Raw genomic sequence first — 21,648 nt, forward strand, 5'->3', positions numbered from 1 at the left:
GTGTCAGTTCTAATGAGGTGGATGAACCTAGAACCCATTGTATAGAGTGAAGTAAGTCAGAAAGAGAAAGATAAATATTGTAGTCTAATGCATATATACAGAATCTAGAAAAATGGTGCTGAAGAATTTACTTACAGGGCAGCAATTCAGAAACAGACATAGAGAATAGATTTATGGACATGGGGAGAGCAGAGGAGAGGGTGAGATGTATGGAAAGAGTAACATGGAAACTTACATTACCGTATGTAAAATAGATAGCCAACAGGGAATTTGCTGCATGGCTAAGGAAACTCAAACAGGTGCTCTGTATCAACTTAGAGGGTTGGGACGGGGAGGGAGATGGGAAGGAAGTTCAAAAGGGAAGGGATATATGTATACCAATGGGTGATACATGTTGAGGTTTGACAGAAAACAACTAAATTCTGTAAAGCAATTATCATTCAATTAAAAAAAGACATCACTTTGCCAACAAATGTCCGTATAGTCAAAGCTACGATTTTTCCAGTAGTCATGTATGGATATGAGAGTTGGACCATAAAGAAGGCTGAGCACTAAAGAATTGATGCTTTTGAATTGTGGTGCTGGAGAAGACTCTTGAGAGTCCCTTGAGCTTCAAGGAGATCAAACCAGTCAACTCTAAAGGAAATCAGTCCTGAATACTCATTGGAAAGATTGTTACTGAAGCTGAAGCTCTAAAACATTGGCCACCTGATGGGAAGAACAAACTCACTGGAAAAGACCCTGCTGCTGGGAAAGATTGAGGACAGGAGGAGAAGGAGGTGACAGAGGATAAGATGATTAGACAGCTTCTCTGACTCAATGGACATGAATTTGAGCAAACTCCGAGATATATTGAAGGACAGGGAAGCCTGGCGTGCTGCATCCATGGGGTCATAACTAGTTGGATCAACTTAGCGCCTGAACAGTAACAAATGCAAGAGAAATGAAGTTAGACCCCTACCTCACACTGTACAGAAAAGTTAACTCAAAATGGATCAAGGGCTAACAAGGTGCAGATTTTCTTGACCTTGGATTAGGCAAAAGTTTTTAAAATATTTCAGATCATGTATCTGATCAGAGTCTAGTTCCAGAATATATAAAGAACTCTTATAGAGTTCAACAATAAAAAGACAGTGCAATTTTAATTTTGACCGATAATTTAAATACATATTTCTCAAAAAAAAGAAGACACATGACCAGTATGTACATGAAAAGATGTGCAACATCATTAGTCATTCAGTTCAGTTCAGTCGCTCAGTCACGTCCAACTCTTTGCCACCTCATGAACTGCAGCACACCAGGCCTCCCTGTCCATCACGAATTCCCAGAGCCTACCCAAACTCATTAGTCATTGCTGCTGCTGCTGCTCAGTCACTTCAGTCATGTCTGAGTCTGTGCAACCCCATAGATGGCAGCCCACCAGACTCCCCCGTCCCTGGGATTCTCCAGGCAAGAACACTGGAGTGGGTTGCCATTTCCTTCTCCAATGCAGGAAAGTGAAAAGTGAAAGTGAAGTCGCTCAGTCGTGTCTGACTCTGGGCGAACACATGGACTGCAGCGTACCAGGCTCCTCCATCCATGGGATTTTCCAGGCAAGAGTACTGGAGTGGGTTGCCATTGCATTCTCTATGTTAGTCATTAGGGAAATGTAAATCAAAACCAGAGTGAAGTACCACTTCATATCTTTTATGGTAAATATATTGAAAAAGATGGGCGATAACAAGTGTTAATGAAGCTATGGAGAAACTGGAAATCTCATGCATGGCTAATGGAAATGTACAATTGTGCGACTGCCTTGGAAAAAAAAATGTGGCAGTTCCTCAAAATTTAAACATAGAGTTTCCATATGAACTAGCAATTCTATTCCTAAGTTTATACTCAAGAGTTTTTTTTTAATGTATTAACATAAAAGCTTGTACACAAATATATATAGCAGCATTATTCATAATAGTCAGAAGTGGAAACAATTCAAAATGATCAGTACTTTATGTATAGATAAATTGTGGTATATTCATACAATTCAGTAATAATACATGATACAAGGACCTTGAAAACATCATGCTAAGTGAGAGAAGCCAGACATAAAATGCCATATATTATAAGATTCTAGTTTATGAAGTGTCCAAAACAGATAAATCTGGGGCTTCCCAGGGTGGCACTAGTAGTAAAGAACCCACCTGCCAATGCAGGAGGTAAGAGACAGGTTTGATCCCTAAGTCAGGAAGATCCCCTGGAGGAGGGCATGGCAATCCACTCCAGTATTCTTGCCTGGAGAATACTATGGACAGAGGAGCCTTGTGGGCTACAAGAGTTGGACACAACTGAAGCCACTTTGCATGCACACATGCATATGAAGAGAAAGTAGATTACTGCTTGTCAGGGGTTAGGGGAAATGATTCGAGTAATTCAGGGAGACTAATGGGCATGGGGTTTCTTTTTTGGTGAGATTAAAATATTCTGTAATAGACTATGTTATAGGTTGTAGAACCTTGTAAATGTGCTAAAGAACCATTAAATTTTAAAATCTTTAATAATTTTTAAAATAAAACAATTAGCAGATTGAGCCCCACAATCCATAAAAAGAATAATGCACCATAGCCATAGTGGTTATTCTAGGAATGAAAGAAAGGTAAGCTCAATATCTGAAATTTTGCTAGTGTAATCCACCATATTAGCAGTTTAAAAAGAACAACTACATGATTATATCAATTGGTGCAAAAAAATTTTTTACAAACTTATTTATGATAAAAACTTGTTAAATCAGAATAAAAGTTATCTACATAAAATCTACAGCTAGTATAAGGTAAAAAATATTCTGTATATGTAAGGAAGGTTTGGAGGAAATATTTTTTATAATTTTCTTGACTTTTGAAATAGAATGCATGTAGCATTTTTGGGTATAAGTTATCAGTAGTTGGCAAAAGTAGGGTGTTTTTAAATACACCTTCTCTGGTACATTGTACTGAGTAGTTTCTATAAACCTTATTCATAATCATGACTTTTATTAAAGGACACATCATTAATTTTCTCAATCTTCTCTCTGTCCCATTAGAAATTTGACTGTTTTCACTGTTGTATTTATCTTACTTTCTCCCTATTTTTTAACAGGTGTATTCGACACAAGAATGATTGGGGGGCTCTTATTCTAGTCGATGATCGCTTCAGGAGTAACCCAAGTCGATACATATCTGGTAAGAGTCTCAGCTGGGCTTAGAGTTAGAGTTGGTAGCAAGCTTTAGTATTTAATGACTTCTATTTTTAAAGACAAAGAATTGGTTAGAGAATTTGAATTACTAGATCTAACATGAAAAAATTCACATTGCCTGGAAATCTAGCCTTTTATGCTTCTATCTTTACAAAAGATCTTTAGAGAGAAGAATCTGGTTAGTTCTAAGGGATCATTGAAAAAGCAAGAGAGTTCCAGAAAAACATCTATTTCTGCTTTATTGACTATGCAAAAGCCTTTGACTGTGTGGATCACTATAAACTGGAAAATTCTGAAAGAGATGGGAATACCAGACCATCTGGTATCTCTCTTTTTTAATTTTTTTTATTTTTTAACTTTACAATATTGTATTGGTTTTGCCATATATCACCATGAATCCACCACAGGTATACTTGTGTTCCCCATCCTGAACCCTCCTCCCTCCCCATACCATCCCTCTGGGTCATCTCAGTGCACCAGCCCCAAGCATCCAGTATCATACATTGAACCTGGACTCATTTCACATATGATATTATACATGTTTCAATGCCATTCTCCCAAATCATCCCACCCTCTCCCTCTCTCACAGAGTCCAAAAGACTGTTCTATACATCAGTGTCTCTTTTGCTGTCTCGTATACAGGGTTATTGTTACCATCTTTCTAAATTCCATATATATGCGTTAGTTTACTGTACTGGTGTTTTTCTTTCTGGCTTACTTCACTCTGTATAATAGGCTCCAGTTTCATCCACCTCATTAGAACTGATTCAAATGTATTCTTTTTAATGGCTGAGTAATACTCCATTGTGTATATGTACCACAGCTTTCTTATCCATTCATCTGCTGATGGACATCTAGGTTGCTTCCATGTCCTGGCTATTACAAACAGTGATACACGTGTCTCTTTCAATTCTGGTTTCCTCAGTGTGTGTGCCCAGCAGTGGGATTGCTAGGTCATAAGGCAGTTCTATTTCCAGTTTTTTAAGGAATCTCCACACTGTTCTCCATAGTGGCTATACTAGTTTGCATTCCCACCAACAGTGTAAGAGGGTTCCCTTTTCTCCATACCCTCTCCAGCATTTATTGCTTGTAGACTTTTGGATCGCAGCCATTCTGACTGGCGTGAAATGGTAGCTCATTGTAGTTTTGATTTGCATTTCTCTGATAATGAGTGATGTTGAGCATCTTTTCATGTGTTTGTTAGCCATCTGTATGCCTTCTTTGGAGAAATGCCTGACCTGTCTCTTGAGAAACTTGTGTGCAGATCCAGGAAGCAACAATTAGAACTGGACATGGAACAACAGACTGGTTCCAAATAGGAAAAGGAGTACATCAAGGCTGTATATTGTCACCCTGCTTATTTAAATTATATGCAGAGTACATCATGAGAAACGCTGGGCTGGAAGAAGCACAAGCTGGAATCAAGATTGCCAGGAGAAATATCAATAATCTCAGATATGCAGATGACACCACCCTTGTGGCAGAAAGTGAAGAGGAACTCAAAAGCCTCTTGATGAAAGTGAAAGAGGAGAGTGAAAAAGTTGGCTTAAAGCTCAACATTCAGAAAATGAAGATCATGGCATCTGGTCCCATCACTTCATGGGAAATAGATGGGGAAACAGTGAAAACAGTGTCAGATTTTATTTTGGGGGGCTCCAAAATCACTGCAGATGGTAATTGCAACCATGAAATAAGACGCTTACTCCTTGGAAGGAAAATTATGACCAACCTAGATAGCATGTTAAAAAGCAGAGACATTACTTTGCCAACAAAGGTCCATCTAGTTAGTCAAGGGTATGGTTTTTCCAGTGGTCATGTATGGATGTGAGAGTTGGACTGTGAAGAAAGCTGAGCCCCAAAGAATTGATGCTTTTGAACTATGGTGCTGGAGAAGACTGTTGAGAGTTCCTTGGACTGCAAGGAGATCCAACCAGACCATCCTAAAGAAAATCAGTCCTGGGTGTTCATTGGAAGGACTGATGTTGAAGCTGAAACTCCAATACTTTGTCCACCTGATAAGAAGAGTTGACTCATTGGAAAAAACCCTGATGCTGGAAAAGATTGAGGGCAGGAGAAGGGGACGACAGAGGATGAGATGGTTGGATGGCATCACCAACTCATTGCACTTGAGTTTGGGTGAACTCCAGGATTTGGTGATAGACAGGGAGGCCTGGCATTCTGCAGTTCATGAGGTCACAGAGAATCAGACACGACTGAGCAACTGGACTGAACTGAACTGAATGTAGTATATTAATCAATTAAGATCCTTCAGTTTCATCAGAATGTGGTTTTGATTCAGTAGCATAGCAGTAATTTATTTAGCATTGTCAGGGGAAAAAACTGTCCCACAGAAATTAATTTTTCAAGAAATATTAAGTTTTTACATTTAAGCACACAAGCAATCCATTGGCTGCATAGGATTCTTCTTTCATTTTGGGTTATTTGATTTTTATTGTTGTTTGTTTAGAAATGCTTCTGTTGTTACAGAGTTTATATTAATCAGAGTTAGTATCTTCTAAGAAGAAAAAAATGCACGACTGCATACTGCAAGATGAAGCAGGTGGTCACTTTTCCCCACTCGAATGAACAAACACCATGTGCCTATTGTTTTCATCCAGCTGTAGTACAGGCCCTTTGAAATCAATATCAGGAATCGATCTGTTATTAAAGAACTGTTAGAAATACTTGCATTTTTATTGTTAACTTTAGAGCCAAAAAGTTCTTACCATACTATAATATAATGAAATGATGCTAATTTTTTGTTTCAGATTAGCTGTCTATGTATATGTACTCTACTTTTTATATTTCAGAACCTAATCATTATATCTGATTCAATATTAAAACATATCCACCTGGATTGAAGCAGGAAATGCTGCTTTATTAATCTTTTCTCCTCTTTCCCTGTAGAGCAAGCCATTGAGCTTAGGCCAAGTCATAACCAAAGGCAAATGTTAAGTGCTTATGTTTAGTCAGCAGGTGGAGCTCAGATGCTTTCAAGTTTTCAAAAGCAAACTGACATTTTATACTGAAAAGGCTTTTTTTTAATCACAAAAAGGGCAAAATGAAAGTGATAACTATAATGCTAAAATTTTTAAATTTGAAAATTTTTCATATTTTTATTTGGTATAATTATTTTCCCCAAGCAAACAAAAATCAAGAACTTTAAAGAAATGCATGTTTTAAATTTTGTTTATTTTCAAATCTAGAACTGAAAATTTTACCTCAGATTCGTTGAGAGATTTTTTTTTAATTAAACATTTTTTATTATTTTCTGTAAGATTTTATTTTTTTCTGAGACTCATAAAGAAGACTGAAATCTTACATAGGCAGTAACAGCACAATGTACAGATTCCTTTTGATGACTAATTTTTGTTTAAATTCAATTTGCATAAGAATAGATTGATAGAAAATCTCCATTAAACAGAAAAACTAAAAGAATATATTTGTAATGAAAGTCTAATTGTTCAAGTTGCTTGATGCCCTGTCTTATCTTCCTCTCAACTGAAAAATGCCATAATGAATTTTTAAACTACTCCAAAAGATGATTATAGTTTTAGCAACATCAGCAGAGAATATTTATTTTCTAAAGTCCAAATATCTGAATTTCATTCTGAAGTGGGTCATTATCCAAGACACCTTATACTGTTAATATGGTTTATTTTTATGCAGTTTTCATATGTCACAGGATCAAATCTTATCTCTTACAACTTGATTATTTATATATTAAAAATAAATATATATATTCATATAGGTCATGATTTACCCATAAAATGGTGTTATTCCTTTTACCCAGAATAGTTTAATATATTTGGAATTGGGAGAAGGGAGACAAAAAAAAACCATCTTTGAGACTGTGAAAGTGAAAAAGGGTAAGTGGCTCAGTTGTGTCCTACTTTTTGTGACCCCATGTACTATAGCTTGCCAGGCTCACCTGTTCATGGAATTCTCCAGGCAAGAATACTGGAGTGGGTAGCCAGTGGGAATGCCCTTCTCCAGGAGATCTTCCTGACCCAGGGATCAAACCTGTCTCTCCTGCATTGCAGGCACATTCTTTTACCATATGAGCCACCAGGGAAGCCCAAGAATATCAGAGCCGGTAGCCATTCCTTTCTCCAGGGGATCTTCCCCACCCACGGATTGAACCTGGGTTTCCTGCGTTACAGGCAGACTCTTTATCATCTGAGCACCAGGGAAGCCCAAAGTGAAAGCGTTAGTCACTCAGTTGTGTCCAACTTTTTGCAACCAGATGGACTGTAACCTCCCAGGCCCCTCTGTCCATGGCATTCTCCAGGCAAGAATACTGGAGTGGGTAGCCATTCCCTTCTCCAGGGGATCTTCCCAACCCAGGGATCAAACTCCAATTTATTTTTGCTCAAGGAATCAAATTTAAAAGTTGTAAAAAGAGATTGTGTTGTTTACAACTTCTATTTTCTCTGCAATTAAAAAATAGGCAATTTTTGTGGGGAATTATAATAAAATCCCCCTTCATGGATCACAGCCTTGTTGTGGCAAAGGGGCTTGCGTAACTCAAGCTATGAGCTGTGCCATGCAGGGCCACCCAAGATGGATGGGTCATAGAGAGTTCCTATACAACGTAGGTACACTGGAGGAAGGAACTGCAAACCACTCCAGTATTCTTGCCACGAGAATCCCATGAAAAGTATGAAAAGGCAAAAAGATATGACGCCGGAAGATGAGCCCCAAGGAAATTAAAGACACTTGCTCCTTGGAAGGAAAACTATAACAAACCTAGACAGCGTATTAAAAAGCAAAGACATCACTTTGCCAACAAAGATCCATATAGTCAAAGGTGTGGTTTTTCCAGTAGTCATGTATGATAGTTGGATTATAAAAAAAGCTAATAGCCAAAGAATTGATGCCTACGAATAGTGGCGCTGGAGAAGACTCTTGAGAGTTTCTTGGACTGCACAGAGGTCAAACGAGTCAATCCTAAAGGAAGTCAACCTTGAATATTCATTGGAAGACTGATGCTGAAACTGAAGCTCCAATACTTTGGCCACCTGATGCGAAGAGCTGACGCCTTGAAAAAGACCCTGATGCTGGGAAAGATTGAGGGGAGGAGCAGAAGGGGATGACAGAGGATGAGATGATTGGATGGCATCACCAACTCAATGGACATGAGCTGGAGCAAACTCTGGGTGATGGTGAAGGACAGGGAAGTCTGGGATGCTGCAGTCCATGGGGTCGCAAAGAGTCAGACACAACTTCGTGACTGAACAATAACAACAATGATAAAATTAAATTTGCCTTATTCCCCAGTTATTCAGATTGATGAATAATACATTTCCCTATCTCCATTCTACTTCTACTGTCTCTTCCCTCCATCCAGTTGACAGTCACTGCATGTAAAGAGAAATGCTACTGATTCCAGAGCATATTGTACTTAAGAAGGTAAAAAGGCAGGAAAACGGTTGAGAATCATTCTATATACTCTAAATTCAAAGTAGATTACTTTACCAGAGAAGTTATCTAATTGTTTTTCTTAGTATATCGTCACGAATAACCAAAGTTTCTTTGCTGGTTTTACTTTTTGCCTTAGGACTTTCTAAATGGGTTCGACAGTTGATTCAGCACCATTCAACCTTTGAGAGTGCACTGGAGTCCTTGGCTGAATTCGCCAAAAAGCACCAAAAGGTCATTGCTGCATCCAAAGAAGACAGAAAATCTATACAGGGCAGCGAGCCTACACTTGGAGGGGCTTGTTCGAAGGACAGTACCTATTTTTTAGAAGCAGCAAGCCATTTATCACCAGAATATGCTATGGAAGGTAAAGCAAAAATGTGTTTAAAACTACCATATCCTAAAATGATAAATAAAAGTCCATCATCTCCAAAAAGGAGAAAAGTATGAAAAGTTCTACCCATTTACATTTAGTAGAGAAGTCTCATTATATGCAGTGAAATGATATTTGTTATGCTACAGATTAATGTCCTTAAATATGTTGGTTTGTAATATAAGGTGTTATCATAAAATAATGAAATAGTATAGTGTATTGGAATGGGAACAAACTTTTGTCAGAGACCTATACATATTTTCTGGTTTTACTAAGAAGCTTTGCTACTAATTGTGACCCTCTGAGCAAGTCACTTAACATTTTGAGTCTTAGTAGAAGAAGGAATATCTGCCTACCTGTCCCTCCAGAGACAGAGATGTGAAAGTCATTTATTCTAAATGATAAAAAAATAATAGTTTAAAATATCAGAATATGCTAGGTTAGAATATAATTTGAAAAACTTAGAATATGATTTAAATATATTAGAGTATAATATATCAGGAGTTAGCAAATTATGGCCTATGGACCAAATTTGGCCTGCTCTCTAATTTTGTAAGTAAAGTTCAATGGAATGCAGTCACAGTCAATCACTCACGTATAGTACACAAGAGCAGAGTTAAGTAGTGGTAAATATTACACTAGAACAGCATACCTGAGTAGTTGCAACAGATACCATATGACCCACAAAGCCTAAAATATTTATTGTCTGGCCTATTACAGAAAAAGTTTGCCAAACTGTGTTCTATATCATTGGATATCATTTATGGTTGTTTCATATATCAGTTTTTAAGTATTTATTTTATAGTATATGCTTGTAGCCTAACTAAATGTTATGGTGAATTCTAGGCCATTATACTAGTTTCTAGTCCAGGTCTGATTACCAACCAATTTTATAACCTCAAGCAAATATCTTAGTCTTTGTGGTTGTCAGTTTCCTTTTCTTTTCTTTTTTTTTTTTTTCGGTTGTCAGCTGCTTTAGGGAATTAATCTTGGTCAGTTTTTCTCAATCACTGGTTAGTGGATTTTTAAGGCATTTTTACAGCCTCTTTCCCCCGTTACTCAGCCTTCTTTCTTTTCCTTTTTATCCTTCCTTTTCTTGTTCACTTCTGAGGTCGCTGGTGTGGAATTTGATAGTTTACCAGACAGCATTATAACTTGGGCTAGGAACCACTGGAGACCTAAGATTCCTTTCAGAGTTAACATGCTGTGCTTTACATTCTAAAATGGAAGTCCTGCTACTGCTTGTTATGGGCTCTGAATTATGCATCCTATACAGTTATTTCAGTATTTCTAACAAAAATCACTTTTAATGTAACAATTATTATGTTAGGAGCAGAAAGTTAACACTCTTACACTCTTGTATTTGTAGATGATCCAGAATTATTAGAAGAGTCTGCCCAGGCAGTAGGAGCAGAAGGAATTGTGATTTCCAGATCCACAAGCCCAACCTTCAGCAAACAAATAGACCAAGTTAGCTGGTCTGGGAGTAATTTGGGGGGACAGTGTCTTACTGGTAAAATTCTGACTGGAACACCTATGGTTAGGTCATCAGAGGACTGTGCTTCTACTTCTTCCACTTTCAAAACAGAAAAGAAATGTGAAACAGTTTTGCTGCTCACTGATAAATATGAGTCCTCATCTCTGACAGTAGATACATCATTTGGAGCATGCCCTCAATCAGAAACCATTGTTCCATCTACAAACGTTGATGCTGCTAATCTGAATTCAGAAGATCCAGCAATTCAGTTGTCTGTAGTAAGTGAAGAAGCTGAACCTTCTCCTTCAAATACAGCTTCTGAAACAGAAGCAGAGGATGAATCTATCTATTTTACACCTGAACTTTATGATCCTGTAGAGACAAATGAAGAAAAGAATGAACTAGTTGGAACTGAGAGAGACAGTAGATTGACTAATAGTTCAAATGGCATTTTAACTGAAGATCTTTTTGAAATTAAAACTACGAAAGGAGTGGATTCAGTCAGAGAAATGGAAGCTGAGGACTGCACAGACACAAAGTTGAAAAGACTCATGCCTATTAAAGAAAGTAAAGTTGATGACCTTGGTAGTAATGTAAAAACAACTCGTAAATGAATTGGAACTGGGAAAATACTCAGGAAATGGATATAAAGAACTTTAAACTGTCTCCTTCCAAAAATAAAGATGTGTTCCTGGTGTTAGGTAATAATACTTAACTGTCAAGCTATAAAAACATACCATCATGCATATATTCAACTATATTGTAAATTGGATAAGTAGCATGGTCTTTGGGGTTTTTTTTTAGTTTGAGATATATTTTTCGCTTTAATCCAAAGACTGTATTATATTTAAAAATACAAGTTTTACTACTCTCAAGTTTTAATAAATTGATTCTTAAAAAATATTTTCCTCCAAGAAGTCTTCCTCTGCTAAATGCTATAGTGAATTAATCAATTTGGAAGATATGTAGTTTCCTAATGCACTTTAAATTTCACATGAATATTTGTTTTTGTAGTCCTCTTCATCCATTTGTTTTCATACTGATATGTAAAAATTAATAGCAATCTAATCCAGTCATCCGTGGATCATGTTTCTCTAGATTTTACCTCAGATCAGTCTGAGATTTTTTTTTTTTAGAAGTCACAGTCTTCTTGAAAAGTATATTCCTATATTAAACTTCCTACTTCTAAGTAGTTAAGAATTAAGAAGAAAACTACATGCATTTCTAATTGAAATTATTTTTTGTTCATTAAACCTAAATCAAGCATGTTTTAAACAAATTTATATAAAATCATAAGATGCCAAATTAAGGACTCCAGATTTTCAATTCTGATTGTTTAGCCTCATCACCATTGTGGAAAAAAGTGATCTTTTCTAGCTGAAAGGTTTCAATTATGCAGCCAAGATAGGAAACTTCAAATATAAATTTAATAAGTAAACCCAAACATGTAACAGTAGCTGAAAAATGTTCTGTGATATCTCAGTAAGCCTTTCTGTAAATTTTGACTCTGTATTTTTATGAATGAAGCTGTACTTCTGATTAAAAATGGTTATAAAAGCTCTTCTCTGACATCATTCCAAAAATACATTCACTGATCTTTTCCAAGAAACATCTGTTATTCAGTAGACATTTAGGCTTCTTGTGAGTGATTTGAATTGAAATGCTATGAGTTGTTTAAGTTGTGGATGTGTTTCATTATTTTCAAGTCAAAATTCTCTGAAGTCAGGTATCTTTTTATTTGGGACGATTTATTATATATGAGTATATTTACTTTAGTTTCAATGGCATTTAGATTGAATACAACTTAATTGTTTCTATAGCATTGGATGTTACAACTCTAAGCATAATTCAAAGAAATTTAAATGGATAATTTACCAGTTAAAGACTGTATCTGTAGATTGGGATATATTCAGTCCCATCTAGTATTAGATCTTTTTCTTAGGTGATCAGTAAAAAGTTTCAAACACTGGATTAGAAGGTAATTTCTAAATTGTTTTGAAAGGGTGAAATCATTTGTCCTCTTTGGCATAGTTTTTAATCCACAGATAAAGGGTAGTGTGATAATAGGAAAAGTACCAGGTGGAAGGCAAGAGACTTGGACTCTGTTCTTGGCTCTGCCACTAAAATTTGCTAAGTCATGCCTTTTGGGGAATTAGTTTCATCTGTGAAATGTGTAGTTTGATACTATAAAATCATGCAAATCCCTTTCAACCTTGAAAATCCATAATTTAAAGGAGTATGTTTTGATATTTTGTTCTGAATCGATTTTTATTTGCTTTTGTTGCAAAATGCTTAAAGCAAACCGTTTGTATAAAAATAACATGGATAATTGTATGAATATGTGCATAATAACTTAGGAAAATATTTTAACATTGCTGCAATTAAAATATTCCTGAATGCTTAAAATTGTCTTTAGAAGAATTGGTAAACTACTGGAGAAGAACCAAGTACAGTATTTTTTAGTCATATCTTGCTGCTGCTGCTGCTAAGTCGCTTCAGTCATGTCCGACTCTATGCGACCCCATAGACAGCAGCCCACCAGGCTCCCCCGTCCCTGGGATTCTCCAGGCAAGAACGCTGGAGTGGGTTGCCATTTCCTTCTCCAATGCATGACAGTGAAAAGTGAAAGTCAAGTCCCTCAGTCGTGTCCGACCCTCAGTGACCCCATGAACTGCAGCCCACCAGGCTCCTCCATCCATGGGATTTTCCAGGCAAGAGTACTGGAGTGGGGTGCCATTGCCTTCTCCGAGTCATATCTTAGTACAGTATTTTTTAGTCATATCATATCTTATCAAAGGAAAGAAAGTGAAGGTGTTAGTCACTCAGTCATGTCTGACTCTTTGTGACCCCATGGCCTGTGGCCCACCAGACTCCTCTGCCCATGGAATTCTCCAGGCAAAAACACTGGAGTGGGTAGCCATTCCCTTCAGGGAATCTTCCCAACCCAGGGATCAAACCCAGGTTACCTGCATTGCAGGTGGATTCTTTACCATCTGAGCCACCAGTGTTCTTATCCAACTCAATCTCAAACACCATCCCTTTCCCTAGATATAATTTATTCTTGCCAAAATCTAATTTTCTCCAAGGCTAAAAATTTCAGTTACTGAGAATGTACATAGAGATGTGGCACAAGCTTATAGTAATCCCAAGTGGTGTTTCAAAAATTTTGTACAATGATTCCACAGTTGAAACAGGTATATAGTCTCCTCAGATCACAGCTTTGAACAAGATGGTTTTGCAAGAAGTAAAGTACTAGGCCTTTATAAAGAGTAGAAGTAGAACATTTTCATTAGTGATAAAATACTTCTAAAGAGATGTTTTAGAAGATTCAAGTTAAAACATAAAAGCATTTAAAAGAGTATCTGACGGCAAATCCTCAGTTATTACTTGGTAAATCCATCATATATGTGGAGCACACTCTTGCTTTATATGGAGTCTTCCCTAATGATGATAGATAGATTAGAAAGATGCTGCTAAGTCGCTTCAGTTGTGTCCAACTCTGTGTGACCCCATAGACGGCAGCCCACCAGGCTCACCCGTTCCTGGGATTCTCCAGGCCAGAACACTGGAGCGGGTTGCCATTTCCTTCTCCAATGCAGGAAAGTGAAAAGTGAAAGTGAAGTCGCTCAGTCATGTCCGACTTAGCGACCCCATGGACTGCAGCCCACCAGGCTCCTCCGTCCATGGGATTTTCCAGGCAAGAGTACTGGAGTGGGGTGCCATTGCCTTCTCCGGATTAGATAGATAGATAGGTGATAAACTGACAATAAAGAATCATTGTATGGTAGTTCAGTTCTGTTGCTCATTTGTGTCCAACTCTCTTTGCAACCCCAAGGACTGCAGCATGCAGGCCTCCCTGTCCATCACCAACTCAAGTTCATCAAGTCGGTGATGCCATCCAACCATCTCATCCTCTGTCATTCCTTTCTCTTCCTGCCTTCAGTCGTTCCCAGCATCAGGGTCTTTTCCAGTGAATCAGTTCTTCCAATATATTGGCCACCAATGAATATTCAGGACTGATTTCCTTTAGGATTGACTGGTTGGATCTTGCAGTCCAAGGGACTTTCAAGAGTCTTCTCCAGTACCACAGTTCAAAAGCATCAATTCCTCGGTACTCAGCTTTCTTATGGTCCAACTCTCACATCCATATATAACTACTGGAAAAACCATAGCTTTGACTAGATGGATCTTTATATAGTAATAAGGAGAAGTCATTTGGCTGGTTTATTTTTTAAGGCTTTTGAGATATTTAAGACAAGTTTTTTCATCATGTAATTTGCCTTACCCATTCAATGCAAATTAAATAATTATCTAATAATTTATTTAAGAACTAAAAATACATAGAGCATACAGGCCACGAATCAGCAAAACGACCAGTTGGAGAAAGGGCTTGATTCATGGAAGAAAGGTACATTGTAAAGAGCAGATGTTTTATGACTTTAAATATTTACATGAATCATTTAAAAAAAAAAAAAAAAAGTCGCTCAGTCGTGTCCTACTCTTTGCAATCCCATGGATTGTAGCATACCAGGCTCCTCTGTCCATGGGATTTTCCAGGCAAAGGTACTGGAGTGGGTTGCCATTTCCTCTCCAGAGGATCTTCCCGACCCAGGGATTGAACCCAGGTCTCCCACATTACAGGCTTGAGCCACCAGGGAAGCCTGAATAATTGTGTTAGAAATTAATGATAATTGTTTATGCTACTCAGTTCAGTTCAGTTCAGTCGCTCAGTCGTGTCCGACTCTGTGACCCCATGAATCGCAGCACGCCAGGCCTCCCTGTCTATCACTAACTCCCAGAGTTCACCCAGACTCATGTCCATCGAGTCAGTGATGCCATCCAGCCATCTCATCCTCTGTCATCCCCTTCTCCTCCTGCCCCCAATCCCTCCCAGCATCACAGTCTTTTCCAATGAGTCAACTCTTCACATGAGGTGGCCAAAGTACTGGAGTTTCAGCTTTAGCGTCATTGCTTCCAGAGAAATCCCAGGGCTAATCTTCGGAATGGACTGGTTGGATCTCCTTGTAGTCCAAGGGACTCTCAAGAGTCTTCTCCACCACCACAGTTCAAAGTCATCAATTCTTCAGCGCTCAGCCTTCTTCACAGTCCAACTCTCACATCCATACATGACCACAGGAAAAACCATAGCCTTGATTAGATGAACCTTTGTTGGCAAAGTAATGTCTCTGCTTTTCAATATGCTATCTAGGTTGGTCATAACTTTCCTTCCAAGGAGTAAGCGTCTTTTAATTTCATGGCTGCAGTCACCATCTGCAGTGATTTTGGAGCCCCCAAAAATAAAGTCTGACACTGTTTCCACTGTTTCCCCATCTATTTCCCATCAAGTGATGGGACCAGATGCCATGATCTTCGTTTTCTGAATGTTGAGCTTTAAGCCAACTTTTTCACTCTCCACTTTCACTTTCATCAAGAGGCTTTTGAGTTCCTCTTCACTTTCTGCCATAAGGGTGGTGTCATCTGCGCATTTAATTATTACATGGTTTTTAATTTGATACTGTTTCCAAGTTCACATAGACTTTGTGCTTTATTCTTTCTTGTCTTCTTTCTATTTAAGGCATTAATTTTTTGAAGGCTTTTCCGTGTTATGTCTCTACAGAATGACCTTGTGCTACGTTCCTATAGTTAATCATATTCAAGCTACTTAATTCTTTGGAATTGCTTATAAAACTTCATGAAATCAAAATGCCTATTGTAGAATCACTTGAAAGATTGGTTATTGTCATTTAATCTCTGATGACATTTTTTGGATAGTTGCTTACTACACAGTTCTTGCTCGTGATCTTTTTAGCCTCAGATTTATCAGCATGCTGTACAAGATTTTAGTTTAATCTTTATGAATTTGTGGTAGATTCTTGTCTATTTCCATAGGCAAATGCAGTCAATTTTTTGTAAATAGAAAGGTAGTATTAAAACTGAACTTTTTCATAATAAAAAATAAATTTAAGACCACATCAGACAGTGAATGTCTAAGAAAGCTAAAACTAATATAAAGAACTATGTAGCAATTAAACATAAGGACATCACTTCAGGAAATGGAAATTTAAATAGATGACCTAGGCTTATGATTTTCTAGCCTTAAATGATTTTCATGTCTACTGAAAAAAAAGCATTTTGTTTCTTAAGGTTTCATTTGATAGACCATTAGCTGCCTGGCTTCCTGTACTCTACAATGGGGCCTTGTTATAATATCCATGTGATCTGAGCCAGTGGATCACCTTATTGGTGAAACCATCTTATAATGAAGGGCTTTCAGTAACTGAATTCCTGGACAAGATCCAAAACAACCCATCTTATACCAAATTCCATTCTGTAATAAACAAGTTTCAACATATTGCAAGGAAAACAAAAATTATATGAAACTTACTATTCCCATAAATTTAACCTTTGAAAATCTAACAGTAAATTCTGATTGAAAGGAATATTTGTTAACAAGGCACAAAGAGGTAGATATTTTAGTACACTTTAAAATTTTATTTTTTTATTCTGGTCTTTTAAAAGCAACTTTTATGATTTTGATTCTCTTGTGCTTGTCCCAAAAATGTCATCATTTTACTTTAAATTATTTTATGTCAGTATTTACAAAGCTAAATTTAAAATGTTTCCTTTGTCTCCTTGTTATTACAAACCACTAATTGTACAAGTGCTATGTCATTTATGTAAACTAAGTTAGATGCCATCGTCTTTTGTATATGATACATATATAGTTGAAAAGATTTAGAGATATATTAAATACTGATTGTTATTATTTGGGATCACGTATTGTCTTGGTACATTTTCCCTTTTTTCAGACTTTTTTCAGACTTTTCAGACTTTCCCTTTTTTTCAGTGTTTTGATATTCCTATTTAAATACGAACTATTCTTTCAAACATTGGTCTCTTTTATTGTATCTGTTGTAAAAGGACCCAAGTAATCCACCTTGCCACTCAGGATTTTATTGCTTGTGAAGTTGAATTATTACCTAAAGCAGAAGGCAGTAGGAAATATAAAAAAATACTTGGTGCCATCCTTAGTATGTGCTGGGCTGTGCTCAGTCGCTCAGTCATGTCCGACTCTGCGACCCCATGGACTGTAACCCACCAGGCTCCTCTGTCCATGGGGTTTCTCCAGGCAAGAATACTGGAGTGAATTGCCATGCTCTTCTCCAGGGGATCTTCCCAACCCAGTTATCAAACCCAGGTCTCCCACATTACAGGCGGTTTCTTTGCCATCTGAGCCAAGGAAGCCCCATCCTTAGTATGGGCTTACCTAAATTACAGTAAGGTAGATTGATGTATTAATATTCCTGTATTTCAGTCTTTAAAGCTGATAGGCAATATACATGGGTGTTACCATTAGACATGGAAACATATATTCCAGTTTCATCTGCTGACTTACTTTGAGCAAGTTATTTACCTTCTCTAACTTCTGTATTTTCACCTTTAAATGTTAATAATTTCATAAAAAATATAGATCAAACATTATGAGTATCAGATACATAAAAGCTTTTTTAAAATATCAGACAAGGAGAAAGGTAACAGAATTTGGAATCAAAAGTATGAATTTGAGTTTTGGCCTTACTGACTGGCCTTGGTCATATAATTTTAACTCATTGAGCCTCAGCTTTATTTTCTGGGAGTGAAAAAAGTGAGTAATATCTACCTAAGAAAAGTATCGTGATTAAATGAGATGATACGCAATATGCGAAAGTACTTTATAAATTGTGATTAAATGATATGCAATATGTGAAAGTACTTTATAAATTTTGAACCACTGTCCAAGTAGTAGTTGTTAGGAAACTTCAACAATGGTATAACTGTTGCCTCAGTATCCTGAGATTGCACTTTCAAAAGGACTAATAAACCTGTTAGAATTTGGTCCAAGTGCTGAAAGGCACAATTGAGCTTCGTTAAAGATTGTATGTGGTTATTCTTTCACTAGCAAGACTTACGTATTGTGAAAATGTATTTTCCATTTTTTCCATTGCATTTTTATATCTTAAGATATATGCATGTTTCAGTAAAAAAAAAAAAAGTCATCAGTAGAACACTGAATGAAGTCTGTAAGTTGCACTGGGGCCATTCTGTGTAAGATCCATAGGGCAGGGAGCTCTTTTGGGGGCAGGAGCTGGTCTATGTTTACTGCTAAACTCCCAACATTATATTTACTGACTAATTGATACACTCTATTAATCGTGTATTTCTATTAGGACTTTATATATCTACTTGGCTCTCATAAATGCTCATTTCATTTGACTAATTTCTAGACTCTAGTGGCCCTTCTCTTTCCAAATTTGTTATTCTCATTGCCCTGACAGCATTAAATCCCTCATACTTCTTCTAATCCTTTACTTGTGGGCCAGAGATTGTCTTTTCTCTTTCTTTTTTCCAAAGTGTATGGTTTTACCAATTTTAACCTACAAAGAATGTTGGATCTTTGTACATTCTGTTTGAGATGTCCATAAACAGCTGTCCTTCACAATTGGATTCTAAAATAGGAATTGAATTTCATGTTAACTAATCAATTAGCCCAAGTGACAGCTATCTTGTAAACCTTTTAAGCCCATTGTCACCCTGGGACAAAGTTTTTCCTGCCTTTGTCCCAGTGTAATATTTATTGTATGGTATTGCAATTGTTGAGAAGTCTGTCTCTCTGGCCCATTTCGACCCCTGAGGATCCAGACACTTTTCATCCTACCTGGCATTTTTTTTTTTTTTCTTTAGCCATGGACTTTATTGTTTGAATATCCGCAATTATTTTTCTATACACAAATGTTAATTTCTTACAAAACTCTGTATTCCATATTGCTAGGTCACTTCACTCTTCATTTTATGTCACATTTCCATCAAGAACTATTTCCCCAAATCACCACCTGCCTGATTGTGTGTTGTTGTTGTTCAGTTGCTAAGTTGTGTACGACTCTGCGATGCCAGACACTAGTCCACCAGGCTCATCTGTCCATGAGATTTTCCAGGCAAGAATATTGGAGTGGGTTGCCATTTCCTTCTCCACCTACCTGGCATTTAATCATTCATCTACTTACTCCCCTAACACATTTTGAGACCCTACTTTGTATTAAGAGCTATGCTAATACTCTGGGGATACCAATGTTAAGTATGATAAGGATATATCCGCTAGGGATTCACAACCTAATTGACATGTAAGTAAACACTCATGCTACCGTGTGATAAGAGCTGTAGCACAGGCAAAGCAGTGTTTGTTGAGTATATACATACTGTACATAATGTACATATATGTACATATACATACTGTACATAGTATATACATACTATACACATACAGTATATACATACACATATACATATATACATACTATACACATACAGTATATACATACATACACATACAGTATGTATACAGTATATACATACTGTACATATATGTACATATATGTACATATACATACTGTACATAGTATATACATACTATACACATACAGTATATACATAACTGTAATGTACAGTTATGATTATAGAGGATCTGTAAGTTAACAGCATAATCTGTAACACAGGAAGCATCTTGACAGATTTTTAAAAATATCTTAATGGAAAAATGCTTATAATTTTAAAATATATTCTCAAGGAATTGCAGAATATGCTTCGTTTCCTGAAGTTCCCATATTCAGATCTCTTAACTGGATTATGGAATGTTAACTTACCCAAAGGGAACAAAGCAAGAACATAACCAATGCATCTGTAGTGCCTTGGAGTATAGCAAGTAGTTCAGAACTGTTAGCTTATTTGGTTCTCAGAATACCCTGCCAAAGTCAGCAACACGGTGGTGTTATCCTTCTTCTTATAAATGAGGAATAAAACATTGCAATGAGACCACAATCAAGGTCATGGTGTACTTTTCCACTCTTGTCGTATTTCTGTGCTTTTGTATAAATTTTAATCCACCTTTGTTTTCCAGACCCTATGATAGGTATAGTCTTGGAATTCTGAAAGCAAGGCTCACAATTTTATTTACTTTCCAGAATGTTTTTACAGTATTTTTATAATATTAAATGAAGATGCATTAACATTAAGGAGTATTAGCTTTTTGAATACAGAAACCATCCTGGAGCACAGTATACTGCTTGACACATAGTAGGTGCCTAGTAAATATCTTTTAATGAAAAGAGGGGGGAAAGATGAAATCTCAAAATGACTCAAAAAGCTGAGCATTACCTAAGGTAACAGCTAACTAATGACTTTGGCGTCAGAACTAGAGCCAAAGTGTCGTAACTCTCTATTCCAGTTTCCTAACACCTTTCCAGCATATCTAATACCAAAACCTCAGCTTCTGACTTCCACTCCTGTGATTTCACCTCCATTTCATCTCCTCACTTCCACTGACTAAGCCCTACTCCAGCCCTCTCGTACACCTACTTCCTCAGTCTTCTAGCTTGTCAGCCTCCTTCCGTCTTGCCTTCCTTGCTTCCAAGTTTGGACTTCAGTCAGTCACTGGGACTGGTCTCCCGCCGGCGTCCTGAACTCCTGTCCACCTTTGTAATTCTATTCCAGTCCTGCAAAATCCCCAAACCTAGTTTAATATCAGTTTGTCTCTGCTGTTACTGCACTGGAAAGTTGAGCACTGCTGAAATTTGTGTAGAATAGTGTGGATTGGTGCCACTACAGAGTTATGGCTTCCAGCCTTGATTAGATTCTCAGCACTGCTTTTCAGCTCATGTATTTTCCCAGACTATAAATAGTTCCCCTCTCCCCTTATCCACCAATAGCTGGACTAAACTGACGTGTTGCTTCTTTTCTCAGCCCAGTTCCCTTTCCCAGTTATGTGCTTTCTCTGGATAATCATATTCTCTTTTGAACTATGAGCTAAATGATTCCTGACGCGTCATCCAGCTGACTGCTCCACATCTTGGATATCCCATAGCATCTCAGACTCAATTTGTATAAAGCAATTCTTTTCTGAGACCTGCTCTTCCTGTTTCAGCTGGCAGCCCCACCATCCATCTAGTTCTCCAAATATTGAACTACTAATATCAAGTCATCCAAATTGTTGAGTTGAGCGAAGCTGATCACTTTCCATCTTCACGGTGATTGCATTAATTCAGATCCTCAGAGTCTCTTTTCTAGAGCAGCATTAATAGTTCTTCCATCAGTTCCACTGGTCCTTCTCCAGAAGTCCTCCCCCTTTCTGCTTTGTTGCCA

At 37.3% G+C, this 21,648-nt stretch overlaps 1 protein-coding gene across 2 annotated transcripts in view; it reads left to right on the forward strand.

The window, feature by feature from the left end:
• The window catches only part of BRIP1 (BRCA1 interacting DNA helicase 1), a 184,219-nt gene extending 171,231 nt beyond the window's left edge, over positions 1–12,988 (forward strand). For both annotated transcript variants that reach the window (XM_070772601.1, XM_019982541.2), the window contains exons 18-20: positions 3,109–3,191; positions 8,766–8,993; positions 10,369–12,988. In XM_070772601.1, coding sequence (XP_070628702.1) covers positions 3,109–3,191; positions 8,766–8,993; positions 10,369–11,090 — 1,033 coding nt within the window. In that variant the 3' untranslated portion in view covers positions 11,091–12,988. The remainder of the gene's footprint in view (positions 1–3,108; positions 3,192–8,765; positions 8,994–10,368) is intronic.
• Positions 12,989–21,648: the final 8,660 nt, after the last annotated feature.

Source organism: Bos indicus, chromosome 19 (genome assembly GCF_029378745.1).
Source record: "Bos indicus isolate NIAB-ARS_2022 breed Sahiwal x Tharparkar chromosome 19, NIAB-ARS_B.indTharparkar_mat_pri_1.0, whole genome shotgun sequence".
NCBI lineage: Eukaryota > Metazoa > Chordata > Mammalia > Artiodactyla > Bovidae > Bos > Bos indicus.